General features: G+C 48.6%; 1 protein-coding gene across 1 annotated transcript in view; it reads left to right on the forward strand.

Moving 5' to 3' along the window:
• npas2 (neuronal PAS domain protein 2) overlaps positions 1–8,223 on the forward strand; it is a 351,575-nt gene extending 343,352 nt beyond the window's left edge. The window contains exons 20-21 of the mRNA XM_086001688.1: positions 816–1,005; positions 4,017–8,223. Of these exons, the coding sequence (XP_085857814.1) occupies positions 816–1,005; positions 4,017–4,181 (355 nt within the window). The 3' untranslated portion in view covers positions 4,182–8,223. The remainder of the gene's footprint in view (positions 1–815; positions 1,006–4,016) is intronic.
• Positions 8,224–15,103: the final 6,880 nt, after the last annotated feature.

Consider the following 15,103-nt stretch of genomic DNA (forward strand, 5'->3'; position numbering starts at 1 on the left):
CATAGAGCACATATACCAGAAACGCTGTTTACGGAGGTCACGGACCATCATCAAAGACCCTACCCACTCCAGCCACAGTCTGTTCACCCTCCTGCCATCTGGGAGACGCTACAGATGCATTCGCACCCGAACGACCAGATTTAGGAACAGCTTCTTTCCCAGGGCTGTCATCCTACTGAACTCCACAAATAAACTCTAAAGCCTGCACATCTGCCAATGCACTTTATTATGTTTATGTTAATGTATTACAAGCCAAATGAATGTTGAATGTTTAAATGTCTTAATCTAAATGTACACTCTCGGGAGCCGCAAGCCTACATTTCGTTGTACTGCACTTGTGCACTAACAATGACAATAAAGTTGATTATTATTATTATGAGTGAAGAACGGATCAAATTCACCGATCGACTGAAGTGGGCGAAAAAGTCCTGGGTATTAAATGAGAAAACTCCAACATTGAGAATGGAACTCGAAATGGCAGAGTGAAATACACTTGTCTCTATTAGCTGTGTATATAGACAGATAATGCCCAGTCTGTATACCTCATCACTGCCCAGCACATGCAAAGCTAGAGGATCCTAAAGGCCTGAATCTCACTACAATCTAGCACTGCTCCAACTTCTTGTTCTTCACTCATCAGCCTGCAAACTATCGGTTTGCCGCAGGTTATCATGGACCAGACATTTTGTAGAGCACCAGATCACATTAAACCAGTTACTGTAGGTAAACGTTACCTCAGTATTTAACTAATTCTACCTGCGGCAAAGCGTCAGTGAATCCTAACCTTGTGCGTTTTTGCGTTCTGGTATTTTCAGATATCTCCAAGATCAGCAGATGCTGACAGCACTCACAATGCAACCAATCAGCTGCAGTGCGGTCATTGTTCCTTCTCCAGGTTCCGTGGCCATCCAACATCAAGGCTTCTCTTCACACCAGCAGGCCTCTATTCAACAGCAACACGCCCATCATTCCATGCAGCTCCAGGAGCAGCATCACTACCTTCAGGTAAGAAGCCCTGTGAGAGTACATAAGCGACACGGAGAAACAGTATCTTCAAGATGCATGTAGCAAACTGTGGTATTAACAGCCGAACATTCTGTGTTCCCAAATCTAGCGATGCAACAATAAATATCATCACATGAGATCTCCCCTCCCACCTTACCACTAAATAAAGGGGTACTAAATATAAATCCTACAATGATTTTAAGTAGTTATATTTAGAATACCATCAAAAAAAGAACATACATAGGAACAGGAGTCGGCCATTCAGCCCCTCGAGCCTGTTCCGCCATTCAATGAGATCGTGGCTGATTTGCAACCTAACTCCATATACCTGCCTTTTGCCCATATCCGTTTGGTTAACAAACATGACTGACTAAATACAATACAATCCCAACACGCAGTATCCCTAACCGTTTCCTTCACTTGTCAAAAAGGCCTTCAAGACTGAGGTTTATACAACATGTCATGATGCAATTTTAATAAGATATTTGTCAAATCTAATGGAGAAACTTCAGATTACTTCCTGATTTACCTTGTTGCCGCTTGTAGTAAACCATTCCATGTTCTTACGGGATATGCTAGTGTATTTGTTATGGTGCTGGATTAGCACCCTGCAAGATTGACAAATGACCACGAAAGCTGCTGGATTGTAAAAAACCTAACTGGTTCACTCGCGTCCTTCAGGGAAGGGAACCTGTCACCCCTGCCTGGTCTGTTCTGGTCTGTATGTGACTCCAGTCCCACACTATGTGGTTGACTCTTAGAATCATTGGGCAAAAAATTCGGGTGTTTTACCCATTACCGGCATAATTTTGCGAAAATCACTGTTATGCATCCTCTTGGTGACTGTCTTGTGTGTGCCTTTGCCTATCCTACTGATGTCACACAGTGCTATCGCAGTGGCTGCAGCTTGGCTGGTGGAAGGCTGCTGGCTTTCAGTGGGGGACACTGCAGCTGGCCTTGCTGGTCGACCTTGAGGAGCGGGTGGCTGGGAGTGTCAAATCGAGTGACGGTGTTTCTGTTTCTTCTTAATCTTCTTCTTCACGCTCGTTTCCCTCTTCTTGGTCAACCACTGGCTGGGCAGGCTGCATTTCTTGGGTGTGTGAAATGAGGAAGGCACAAGGGTGGAGTTGTGGTGAGGGGAGGGCAGGAAAGCAAGAGGTGCAGCTGAGCCCAGCCGCTGGCCAAGGGCTCAGCCATGCCCCTGCCAAGAATCTCCAGCACTGTCTCCTCCAAGGGGGTGAAGCTAGGAATGGGAGGTGTGCCTCATGATTGATACAGATTGTTGGTAGGTGAGTGATTGGGGGGGGGGGTGGGAGTCGTGCATTGAGCAGTGTGTGAGGCTAGTGGTGCAGTTGGTAGGAGACGGCTTTTGAAGAGGCATTCACTGACTGTGACCACTGGTCTGAGGTCATGAAGCTTCTTTGGGCACTGGAGCCAGGTGGTGGGGGCGACGCTGCTGGCAGTGACGGCCTTGGTGATGTGGTCCCACATCGTTCTTCCTGGAGGACCTCCTGGCCCCTCTGGACAGAAGAGCTCTCTTGCAGTGTTAACCCCCTGCACAAAGCTGGAGTGCTGCCTGTGAGACCCTGGGTGCCCCTCCCCTTCCATTTGTGTTCGTGCTGAAGCACACTTCCCTTTTTTTTTAGGTGCGGAAGGGAATTCAGCTTTAAGAGCTGAAGACTCCCATTTGGGAATTTATTTTTTCCAAATGTTAACTTCTTTTCAGAAGGGAGTTGAGCTGCAAGGGCTGAAAACTGGTTATCTTTACATCATTTTTATTTTTATCACCTCAGAAGGCATTGCCCTTTTAAGAACACGACACTGCATCGCCCTTAAGTCCCACAATGCTTTGCGAAATCACAGCCTCGCTTTCAGAGGCCGTGCGAAGCCACTTGTGGATGCCACACTGGGGGGCTGATGCTGGGGTGAATGCCACCAGGAGGGCGATACACAGTCAGTTTAGCACTGGGCTAATAACCATTAGTCCCCAGCGCAAATTTTGACTCCTAGTGGCACCAACTTTTTTGGCGGCTGTTAACCCACGGCCGCAGTGGCACCAACAGCTTTCGAATTTCTAGGCCATAGAATCCTACAGCACAGAAGGAGGCCATTCGGCCCATCACGCCTGTGCCGGCTCTTTGAAAGAGCTTTCCAATTAGTCCCGCTCCCCCCTGCTCTTTCCCCATAGTCCTGTCATTTTTTCCCCTTTCAGTACTTATCCAATTCCCTTTTGAAACTTACAATTGAATCTGCTTCCATCGCCCTTACAGGCAGTGCAGTCCAGATCACAACAACTCGCAGCGCTAAAAATAAATCTTTAAGGCGCCTCTGGTTCTTTTGCAATCACCTTAAATCTGTGTCCTCTGGTTACCGACCCTTTCTGCCACCAGAAACAGTTTCTCCTTATTTATTTCATCAAACCTATCATGATTTTGAATCTCCCGTTACCCTACTCTCTTCTAAGGAGAACAACCCCAGCTTCTCCAGTCTCTCCACATAACTGAAGTCCCTCATCCCTGGTACCATTCTAGTAAATCTCTTCTGCATCCTCACTTAATGCCTTCAGAAATGGCCTAGCAAGCCACACTGCAGTAATTCTTCTCTGAACCCCAAAAGACAATCATACAAATTCTAGGAGACTGGGCGATACATCTCCCAACGACCCACCTACCTTCCAAATGCAGATACATTGTGGCCACTCTCAGGAACTCATGAATGTTTTCTTGACCTCCCGTCGTGCCACTGGGACTGAGGCACAAAACGGAGGCTAGCTCTTCCTTGTGGGGAGTGGGCATGTGGGTGGGGGTGAACTAAATGCACAAGTCAGTTTGGGACATTCTTAGGCCTGGTAGTTGGTTGCAGAGGGCGTTGGCAGAGCCCTTGGAGGAAATAGTGAATGGGGCGGAAAGCCTGAAAGTGAGGGAGGTGAAAACATTTCTTTAACAAACAAATGCTTTTTTTGTGTAGAGTTGAAATGAATCGATTTGTAACAAAACGCTTTGTTTGTTTAGCAAGTGCCGCCAAGTGGAACGATACAAGGTGGCCAGCCGCAGCCTCTTTTCCTGCCTTCACCTCAGCACGTTAACATGGGATACCTCTCGCAACATCAATCCCGTGGGACGCAAAATGGTACCGGCGGCCTCTCAGACTTGTCCAACATTCAGTTGCCACGGTAACCAAGGGCATGCCAGAAGCGGACGACGTACAGCCACAAATTGGACATACCGCCGTGGTAAATTTGTGGGAGATGGGCGAAGGCTCAACTGGTGGCGCATCCATACCCAGGAGGGACGGGGTACAGAACTTCACCTGTTCCTCGGAAGCCAGCGTGGTAGCTATCAGGCTGAAGAAAAGCCAGGTCCCGGCAAGGCAGGCAGAGGTGGCCACATCTTTCTGAAAGGAAGCTGCTTTCTTCGCAGACCAAACTTTAAAAAAAAAATCCAGATTCATTTTTCCTGCTAACCTCCCACCACCCCACCCCACCTCTCTCCACCCCGCACCACCTCTCTCCACCAATAGAACAACAGAAAATGCTGGAAAAACTCAGCAGGCCAGGCAACATCCATGGAGAGAAAATAGAGTCAACGTTTCGGGTCAAAACCCTTTGTCAAGACTGGAGAAGCACAGGAAATGAAATAGATTAAAAGGCCAGAATGGGGGCTGGGAGAGAACAAAAGAGAAGTGAAGAGACATTAAGTGGTATTCAAAACGAGACGAGATGGTGATAGGACTAGTGGAGACAAAAGACAGCTCTAGATTAGGTGTGAAATGCGCTGGCAGAATGGGAGACAGCTGCCATGTGGGAAAGAAAAGGGGGGGAAAGGGCCAAAACAAAGGTGTGGATAAAGAATATAAGTAAAAATGTAATAGGGGCCGAGGTTATGATCTGAAATAGTTGAACTCGATATTGAGTCCGGAAGGCTGTAAAGTGCCTAATCGGAAGATGAGGTGCTGTTCCTCGAACTTACGCTGAGCAATGCAAGAGCCCGAGTACAGTGAGTACTCTCCACCAGGGTCTCCGAGATCTGCTTGTAAAAGCAAACCTGAAGGCTGGTGCCAGATCACCAATCATACAGCTGGGATGGTTTTACAATGACTCTACACATGGACCTCTTGGGGACGGGGGAACTGTCTTCTTGCCAAGCAGAATCCATTGTTGAGCAAACACAGTATGTTCTGTGGTGCCAGTCACCTCATCGGTTCATCAGTCGACGGAAGATGTGTTTTTTTTTTAAACTCACATTTAATTGTGAAAATAGCAATTGTGACTAAACAAGCAATCACAAAGACGGCATTACTGGTAAAACAATGGCAAAAGTGACCTTGTTAAAAGCCGTGTTAAGTGTGCAGTTGGTTTCGTCAGGTGTTGTGTTACATAACCTGTGCTTTTAGCTGATATTAATAGTTGCCATTGGCAGGAAGTCAGGTGTGGTGCTGTGAAACTATTTCTGGTTTTGTTTCAGTCATTTATGAATAGCTTGAGCTGCAAGACAAACACACTGTAAACATTACCCTATCTATATTCTTTGTTTAAACAGCACATTTATTTTCTAAATAGCTTTACTATTTTATATTTTTTAAAAAGACCCTTAGTTAAATCTGACCACCACTAAAAATGAAAATGTAATCCTTCTTTTGGTTCAGAACCAAATGCTTCACTGTGGAACCCATTAAAACTTTCTGCCGGCCTACTATACACTGTGTGTAAACTGTAACACTAGTTAGTGCATTATTTTTTTTAAATTCAGGTCCAGAATCAAATGCTCCCTGATTCTCGGGGCAGTTAATACATTCTCAGGAACTGAAAATCCAAATAATATATTTAAAAAATGCCTCTGCTGCTTTTCAAACATGCAACTATATATATCAAAAACAATTTTGTTAGTAAATTCAGAACTAAAACAGGGAAATTGTGGTTTAGATTGGTGGCTTGTGAGCTAGATTCTGCTGTATGAGGATGAGTTCGAATGCACATGTGAATGTATGACCAGAGTTTCTTCATTATGTAAGGTATTATTCAGATTTGCTCCAGCACAAACGACATTCCCTCTCAATTATAATGTTCTACGTGGCCACCCATCAGGAAGATTATCTGATTATTTTCAGCAAGGGAACAATTGCACTACACTAAATTTCTCTTGTCGACCCAATTCAGACACTGCCTCGCCGCTCCATTTGCTCGCCTGTTCACTCGACCTTCCCCGTAGTGTAACTGCCAGGATCCTGAACTTTTCCCTGATTGTGTCCGTAGGTCAACACTTGGTGGTCCTCCTGCTTTAGAAGTATAATGAGTAGAACTTTTAGATACTTTTATCGATCAGTCAGCTTCAGCAACTGTGCATCTATCGATCTATTGCCCCTTCATTTGTAACACGCACTAGTTCATGTAGATCTTCTGACTTTGATGCATTGTCATTTATGTGAATTAATTTCTTTTAAGCTCACACAGATAACATTAATGAGATTTTTAAGGTAAAGTCATAACTCTGGGATTGATAATAATTCAATCAATCTTCATATATGGTAAATCAATCAATATTAATGATATACCTATCAATTCGTCCAATAAAAAGCGACGAGTTAGGAACGTAACTAAAGGTTTTTATTGACTAAATAACAGAGCCCACCCTCGTGGGTGATCGGGTCCAACAAGGAGGAATACCAGCCAGTTGACTACCTTTATACCTGGGCAGGTAGGTGGAGCCATGGGCGGAGTCGGAGGTGGTCAGCCCAGGTATAACAGCGCGACAAGAGGCGACCTCGTATAGTGATACAACAGTGAGAACAGTGATAACAATACAACAGTGATAACTATAGTGTAACGATAGTGAACGATAAAAGTGGTTTACCACATTCACCCCTTGTTTAGATTTGAGTCCGGCGGGGTGAAGTGTACTACCAGTTCTGGTATGTCAGTCTGTCCGGAGGCCTCGTGAGCCTCTCCGATCGTCGCAGCGGCGGTGCTGCATTATCCGGTGTTAATGCTGGTGTCTGCGTGGTCGGCGAAGGCTCGTGGGGTTCCGGCATGCCGTCTACCTGGGCTGGAATTGGGGGGGTGGTGGGGGGGTGGGTAAAGGTGGTGTCTCCGGAGTGCCCGAGGGTGTTAGTTACGTTCCTAACTCGTCGCTTTTTATTGGACGAATTGATAGGTATATCAATTTTATTGACTAAATAACAGAGCCCACCCTCGTGGGTGATCGGGTCCAACAAGGAGGAATACCAGCCAGTCGACTACCTTTATACCTGGGCAGGTAGGTGGAGCCATGGGCGGAGTCGGAGGTGGTCAGCCCAGGTATAACAGCGCGACAAGAGGCGACCTCGTATAGTGATACAACAGTGAGAACCGTGAGAACAATACAACAGTGATAACTATAGTGTAACGATAGTGAACGATAAAAGTGGTTTACCACAATTAATATATCACAGAAACCCCACAGTGCAGATAGAGGCCATTTTGGCCCATCGAGCCTGCACCGACACATATCCCACCCGATCCCCGTAACCCCTACACCAACACATATCCCACCCTATCCCCCTAACACTAAGGGTCAATTTATCATAGCCAATCAACCTAACCCGCACATCTTTGGACTGTGGGAGGAAACCGGAGCACCCGGAGGAAACCCACGCAAACACGGGGAGACCCACGGAAACACGGGGATATTGAATTCAACATTTTTTAAATACCTTGCACCCAGCAGAGTGAAGGGATGAAGAGTGGAAACTGCACAGAATTTCAATAGGAACAAATCACTTGCCGTGGTCAATTTGACTTATACTCTTACACTTCGATAGTTAAAATCTCATTACCAGCCTGCCTGTTGCAGTTACATGATCTTGTGTATGTTTTTTTTTCTGAGATGCATTTTGGGCTTGTGCCCCTTTAGAAGATCAGATGTTGTGATGGTCAATCAGACAGGTGTGTTTACCTGCGGACGACGGTGAGAATATGCACTTTGGAGTCATTGTGTGTCTGGTTATATATTGGACAAATAGTGGGGAGTGTTACTTGATGTAGATACTATTATATTAAATTCTGTACAAAAAAAATCCTTATAATAGCAAATTAGTTTTATTTTATATGATGTAACAGGTCATTTTGAATTTATGAATGTTCCTATTCAATTTGTTACAGAAAAAGTGTCTTACAGAAAGAGGTGGGCAATTTATGTCTTTACGTGAATAAATGATCTTTGCACAACTCCCGTCGGACTTTCCCTGCAGATTTCGACTGCCATTTTCCGCACAGATCGATTCAGAAACACAAACCCTGGACAATTTAACTGAATCAACAACAACAACATGTATTTATATAGCACCTTTAACATAGTAAACTGCTGCACAGGAGTGTTATAAGACAAAACATTTGACACCGAGCCACTTAAGGAGAAATTAGGGCAGGTGACCAAAAGCTTGGTCAGAGAGGTAGATTTTAAGGAACATCTTAAAGGAGGAGAGGCGGAGAGGTTTAGGCAGGGAATTCCAGAGCTTAGGGCCTCGGCAACAGACGGCACGGCCACCAAAGGTTGAGTGCAGATATCTCGGGGGGGGTGGGGTGGGGGTTGTGGGGCTGAAGGAGATTACAGAGAAAGGAAGGGGCGAGGCCATGGAGGGATTTGAAAACAAGGATGAGAACTTTGAAATCCTTGTCTCATTGTTTGCTTAACCGGGAGCCAATGTAGGTCAGCGAGCACAGGGGAGATGGGCGAACGGGACTTGATGCGAGTTAGGACACGGGCAGCCGAGTTTTGGATGACCTCAAGTTTACAAAGGGTGGAATGTGGGAGGCCAGCCAGGAGTGCGTTGGAATGGTCAAGCCTAGAGGTAACAAAGGCATGGATGAGGGTTATTGGACCTAACCAGGAGGCAGCAGTGTAAAAGCCACATTAAGATAAAATTACATTCTTACAGGTATGGCACAAACATCTTGAAAATTCCTGTCAGTCAATTTTAGCTATGAGGAAAGATTGGATAGGCTGGGGCTGTTTTCTTTGGAACAGAGGAGATTTAATTGAAGTGTATAAAATTGAGGGGCCTCGATAGAGTGGATAAGAAGGACCTATTTTCCTTAGCAGAGCGGTCAATAACCAGGGGGGAATAGATTTAAAGTAATTGGTAGAAGGGAGTTGAAGGGAAGTTTTTTTCACCCAGAGGGTGGTGGGGGTCTGGAGCTCACTGCCTGAAAGGGTGGTAGAGGCAGAAACCCTCATCACATTTAAAAAGTACTTGGATATGTACTTGAAGTGCCGTAACCCACAGGGCTATGGACCAAGAGCTAGATAGCTCTTTTCCAGCCGGCACAGACTCGATGGGCCAAATGGCCTCCCTTCTGTGCCGTAAATTTCCATGATTCTACGTCCTGTTCTTTTTCACAGGGTGGGGGGCAGACGGGGTCTCGGTTTAACAGCTTATCTGAAAGACGGCACCTTACTACACCTTAAAGAACGGCGCGCACAGCACTACACTTGAGCGTCAAGCCTAGATTACGTGCACAAGTCTCTGGAGTGGGGTTTGAACCCACAACCTTCCAACTCAGGCGCGAGTGCTGACAATGAGCCATGGCTGACAGTGGTTCAGGAAATTGTAGCAGTTCACCCACCTACCTCGGTCACAAGTGCCTCTATTTCTGAATAGTTAGGTATTATAAAGCACACCCTAATCCTTAGCGATTTACATAAGTTGATATGTTGTTTCAGTAAAAGGAAGGAAATACATTGGGTGATGGGGGAAAAGGAATCTATATCAAAAAAAAATCTATTAGGCAATACTTAATTCTGTAGAGTGTATGGGGAAAGGGCAGGAGAATGGGACTAAATGATTAGCTCTTTCAAAAGCTGGCACAAGTACGATGGCCACCTTCTGAGCTGTAAAATTCAATGACTTTATCAAGAACACGTTCAAGGAATTGATCACCTTGATAAAGGCCTAGAAATTCAGTTGTTAGCGCCAGCCGCTAACGCCTTAGGAGGAGAAGTGGGGCGCTAAGCGGCTAGCGCCAGGGCGCAGCGCGATCTGCGCCTCTCGCAAACTTCACTCAAGATTTAGCGGCGGCGCAAAACCGCAGCGCCCGCTCAGCTGCGCGTGCAGATCCTGACGTCATTTCATGGTACAACGCCCTTGGTGCGCCCCGAACCGGAACTTCAGTGGCGCCGCCCTTCTGTGCGCCTGGCGCCCCCGGCGACTGGTAGAGGGGAACGGTTCCCAGTTGCTGTGGGGCGCGGGGGGCACTATTTAAAGGGGACTCCTCCTGCATTATAAGTGGCAGCCATTTTGTGACAATCCTGTGTGAGAGACGGATATTTGGAGAGAGACAAAGGGAGAGAGCTTTCTGCTTTGACTCAGCGCTCGCACAGGTACTTCTGGCTTCAGGCCAGAGCTTTGCACTTGGATTTAACTTTCAGTGCCATAGCCTTGAGTCGCCACATATAATGGGGGCTGCCATGGGTGGAAATGTTGGCTTACTGCATTGCATTCAAAGGGCTCAGAGACGCCGTGAGAGTGTGCCAGTCATGGCCAGACGGAGAAGGGCCAACAGGTGTCGGCACAGGAGGCCTTACCCACCCAGGGTGCACCGCCAGCATTTCTCATATCTGAACATGTCTGAGGAGCAGTGTGTTCGGAGGCTGCGATTCAGAAGGGAGGTGGTCACTGAGATCTGCCACCTGCTTCGCAGAGATCTGCAGCCACAGCTGAGGAGCAGGACGTCTCTGTTGGTGGCAGTGAAGGTGACGGTGGCTCTCAACTTCTATGCCACCGGCTCCTTCCAATCCACTACTGGGGACATTGCCAACATCTCCCAGTTCGCGGTACATTGCTGCATCCGCCAGGTGACCAATGCCCTTTTCAGAAGGAGACGTCAGTACATCTCCTTCCTCATGACCCTGGACAAGCAGCAAGAGCGTGCAATGGGATTTGGAGGAATAGCGGGCTTCCCCATGGTCCAGGGCACCATTGACTGCGCGCATGTGGCTTTGCGGGCACCTCTAGAGAATGCCGAGGATTACCGCAACCGGAAGGGCTACCATTCGCTCAACGTCCAGTTGGTGTGTGACCACAGGCAGCTCATACTAGCTGTCAATGCCCGCTTTCCAGGCAGCAGCCACAATGCCTTCATCCTGCGCCAGACTTCTGTGGCAGACATTTTCGAAGCCCAGGCTCACCCACGAGGATGGCTTCTCCGGGACAAAGGCTATCCTTTGTGCACCTGGCTGATGACCCCGCTCCGTGCACCCAGCACCCCTGCTGAAGAGCGATACAATGACAGCCATCAAGCTACCAGGAACATCATTGAGCACACAATCGGTGTGCTCAAGCAATGGTTCCGCTGTCTGGACCGTTCCGGAGGAGCCCTACAGTACTCGCCTGAGCGAGTCTCCCATTTCGTTGCAGTGCGCTGTATGCTGCATAACCTGGCTATCCTCAGGACTCAGCCACTGCCAGCAGACATTGGAGGACCATCAGAGGAGGAGGAGGAGGAAGGAGGCACAAAGTGCAAGGGCCGTCCGTCGACGGCTTATTGCAACTCGGTTCTAGGCCCCCTCTCAGGGAATGGCTTGTGCCAATGAAAGAACATGAATGGAGCCGCTTCGCAAGCCCTCAGCCGGTCAAGGCAACAAATAGTTCAAAGTGCAAACATGGACAATGTGATTAAAGAAAAATTTTTACTGTGCAAACTCTGTGCCCTTCCCACATGACAAACTAATTCAGATAAACCCCCCAAAAAACAGTCAGAGACATAACTGGCTCTCTCAACCTTCAGAAAATGAAAAAAAGTTAAACAAAAATGACCATGATCCTTGGCCTTCATATAAAAAACAAACACAACCGTCTCGGCCTTCATATATAAAAAAAACATTCTCGGCCTTCATATATAAACACAACATTTGGCCACACCTTCTACATTTTCCCCTGTGAGGGTGATCCGCCTCGCTTCCGCGAATGGCCCCTTCCCGCCCTGCAGCTCCTCCTCAATGGGACCCCAGTGGCTGCAGCAAGGCTGGGGGAAGGCTGCTGAAGGTCAGATGGTGAGACGCCAGATGCCCTTGAGGGACGGCCTGGACCAGCCCTGGGCCTGGAGGGCCCGGCTGCTGACTGCTCCAACTCTGCTTGGGCGACAGCAGTCTGTCCTATGGGTGGTGGCAGCTGCAGTGGAGGAGTGACAGTGTTGGCTGCAGGAATGCTGCCAACCTGACAGAGCACAGGCACTCCCTGGTCGGCTGATGCACTGGCACTTGCACGGGCCAGCACTGCAGCATGCGCAGCAATCTGTTGAAGCACAGACCGCTGGGCTGCTGCAGCGTGGTGATGCCTGGCCGATCCAGCGAGGGTGGCAGCAGTTAGTGCCCGTGTGGTCCTGATCTGTGTCTGCATCAGACCAGCCAGTGAATGCACGGCACGACTGAGCACTTGGCTGGAAGCCGCCTGTGCTGCCGCGAAGTCCTGCAGACTCCTTGCCTGTGCTGCCCCGAATTCCTGAGCACTCCTTGCCAGTGACTCTATGGAGTCAGGCATCCTTGCCACTGCAGTCATGAGCTCAGTGTCCCTGAGCTCAGCCTGGGCGCCCATTTCACCAAGGAGCCGCACCTCCTCTGCGCTCACCATAGCAGGACTGGAGGCCGCACTCACCCTCCGGGGAGAAGGCCGCCGAGCTTCCTCACCCCTCCCGCGTTGCTGCAGCCCACTGGGCCCCGGAGCTTCACTCTCCTCAGACCCTTCCCCCCTGCTCCCCTCCAGGGAAGACGTGTCCCCATCATGGCCATGGGCTGCTTCGGCTGAGGGTGGCACTGATGGGCCGGCTTCCTCTTCCTCCTCCTCGAATTCAGAATCACTGACAGTGGCAGTTTGAGGGCCCGCCTCCTCACCTGGCGAATCAGCATCTGAAAGCAGGGAGGCACAAGAGTTGCTTTAGAGTGAGGATAGGGCGGCAGCGAGGGAGGCATAAATGCTGCTATGCACTGCATTGGTTCAATAGTGGCAAAGGATGTTGGTGTGAGGTACAAGTGGAAAGAGAGAGGTCAAAAAGGTGATGACCTTACCATTGCTGTCCAGAACAGGGTTGGCATCTCCACTGGCGACGGGGCCAATCAGCCGGCCTGCCATAATGCACTCCACACACTGCTCCAGGTCGCTGAGCTCTTCACCCGGTCTGTCGCTGCTGCCTGCGATTGTGGGCTAGCTTGCCCTGCAAGAGAAAGGACAGCCTCTAAGTACAGTGTCAAGCCCTGATCTTGCCTGCACTGCCTCCCATGGTCGAATAGCCCTGACAGTGGCAAGCCCTCATCTTGCCTGCACTGCCTCCCATGGTGGAATAGCCCTGACCGTGTCAAGCCCTGATCTCGCCTGCACTGCCTCCCATGGTGGAATAGCCCTGACAGTGTCAAGCCCTGATCTTGCATGCACTGCCTCCCATGGTGGAATAGCCCTGACAGTGTCAAGCCCTGATCTTGCATGCACTGCCTCCCATGGTGGAATAGCCCTGACAGTGTGTAAAGTGCTGAATGTGCAAGTGGTTTTCATGAGAGTCCCATAGCTCTTGGATGAGGGCTGGGCATTGGGGCTTTCAGGTCCCTTTGGCCAGAAACTGAGGTGCACATGCAGGGATGAACAGGATAGTGGAAAGGGTACTCACCCTGACAACCCGAGTGAGGTCGTTGAACTTTTTCCTGCATTGAAGTGGAGTCCTGGCAATCATGCTGTTGGTGGTCACCCCGTTTGCCACCTCCCTCCAGGCTTTTCGGTATTCGCTGGGAAGCGGCCTCCTCCCACTGTCAGGGAAGAGGACAGGTCGCCTGCGCTCCATTGCACCAACCAGTAGCTTCAGGGAATCCTCGCTGAAGCGCTCCGCTCGCTCTCTAGCCTTCTGCATGGTCCTGGGCGTAGAAATGATGATCCAGCAATGGTCAGGCCTTGCTCCAGGGCTGTAGTGTGCAGGGCGTGGCAGCCAAACAAGTCCACCCTCCCCCTTTAAGAGCTGACCGGCGCCAGCGTGTCTGCCTTCAATCAGCAACTCACCACACCTGCGCTGCGCCCCCCCCCCCTCGGTGTTAGTGCCTCGGCTCGCCGGCTTAGCGCCTTATGATAGTCGTGCATCGCCTGCTTTAGTGCAACAGCAAACTCTTGGGGCGATGCAACTCAATTTCGGCGAAGGTGGCGCTAAGTTGCGCCGGGCGCTAAATTTAGCGAACGCCCGGGTGTAGCGCCCCAAACATGGCGATACTGAATTTCTAGGCCAAAGAGTTTTGCAGGAAATGTTACCCCATGTAGACCTACAATGGAGACTACATTGAGGTAACTAAAATTAATATATTTGGAGCACTGTAAACAATCTAATTTTAGTAAAAAATAACTAAGAGCACAAGCAGCATTGCAAATGTTGCACTCTAACAGCGAGTGCTGCTGCAGGGACTTTAGCACTTGGAGTGGGAGGGGGAGGATCCAGTTGTCGTGGTCCATGTTGGTACAAACGACGTAGATAGGACAAGGAAGACGGTTCTGTTAAAGGATTATGAGCAGCTAGGGGTCAAATTAAAAAACAGAACCTCAATGGTAATAATCTCTGGGTTATTACCTGAGCCACGAGCGAATATGGCTAGGATAAATACAATTAAAGAGTTAAATGCGTGGCTCAAAGACTGGTGTGGGAGAAATGGGTTTTGCTTCTTGGGACACTGGCACCAGTACTGGGACAGGAGGGAGCTGTTCCGTTGGGACGGACTCCACTTGGCCAGTGCTGGGACTAGAGTCCTGGCGAATCATATAACTAGGGCTGTAGAGAGGGCTCTAAACTAATTAGTGGAGGGGGAGGTTTCTAGAGAGCAAATAATAGAAATGACAACAGAGTAGGTCATAGACTTAGGTAGCAGTGGGGAAATTAAAAAACAGAATGTGTCAGGAAGGGACAGAAGGTATGGAGCAAAAAGTAAAGTACTAAAAAGGGAAAAAACAGGAACTAAGTGTTACAAAACATATTTGAAAGTTCTTTATCTGAATGCACGTAGCATTCGTAACAAAATGAATGAGTTAACGGCACAAATAACGACATATGGGTATGATCTTGTGGCCATTACAGAAACATGGCTGCAGGGTGACCATGACTGGG

Source organism: Somniosus microcephalus, chromosome 1, assembly GCF_052327205.1.
Source record: "Somniosus microcephalus isolate GS21.2 chromosome 1, FLI_Smic_1.0, whole genome shotgun sequence".
Taxonomy (NCBI): domain Eukaryota; kingdom Metazoa; phylum Chordata; class Chondrichthyes; order Squaliformes; family Somniosidae; genus Somniosus; species Somniosus microcephalus.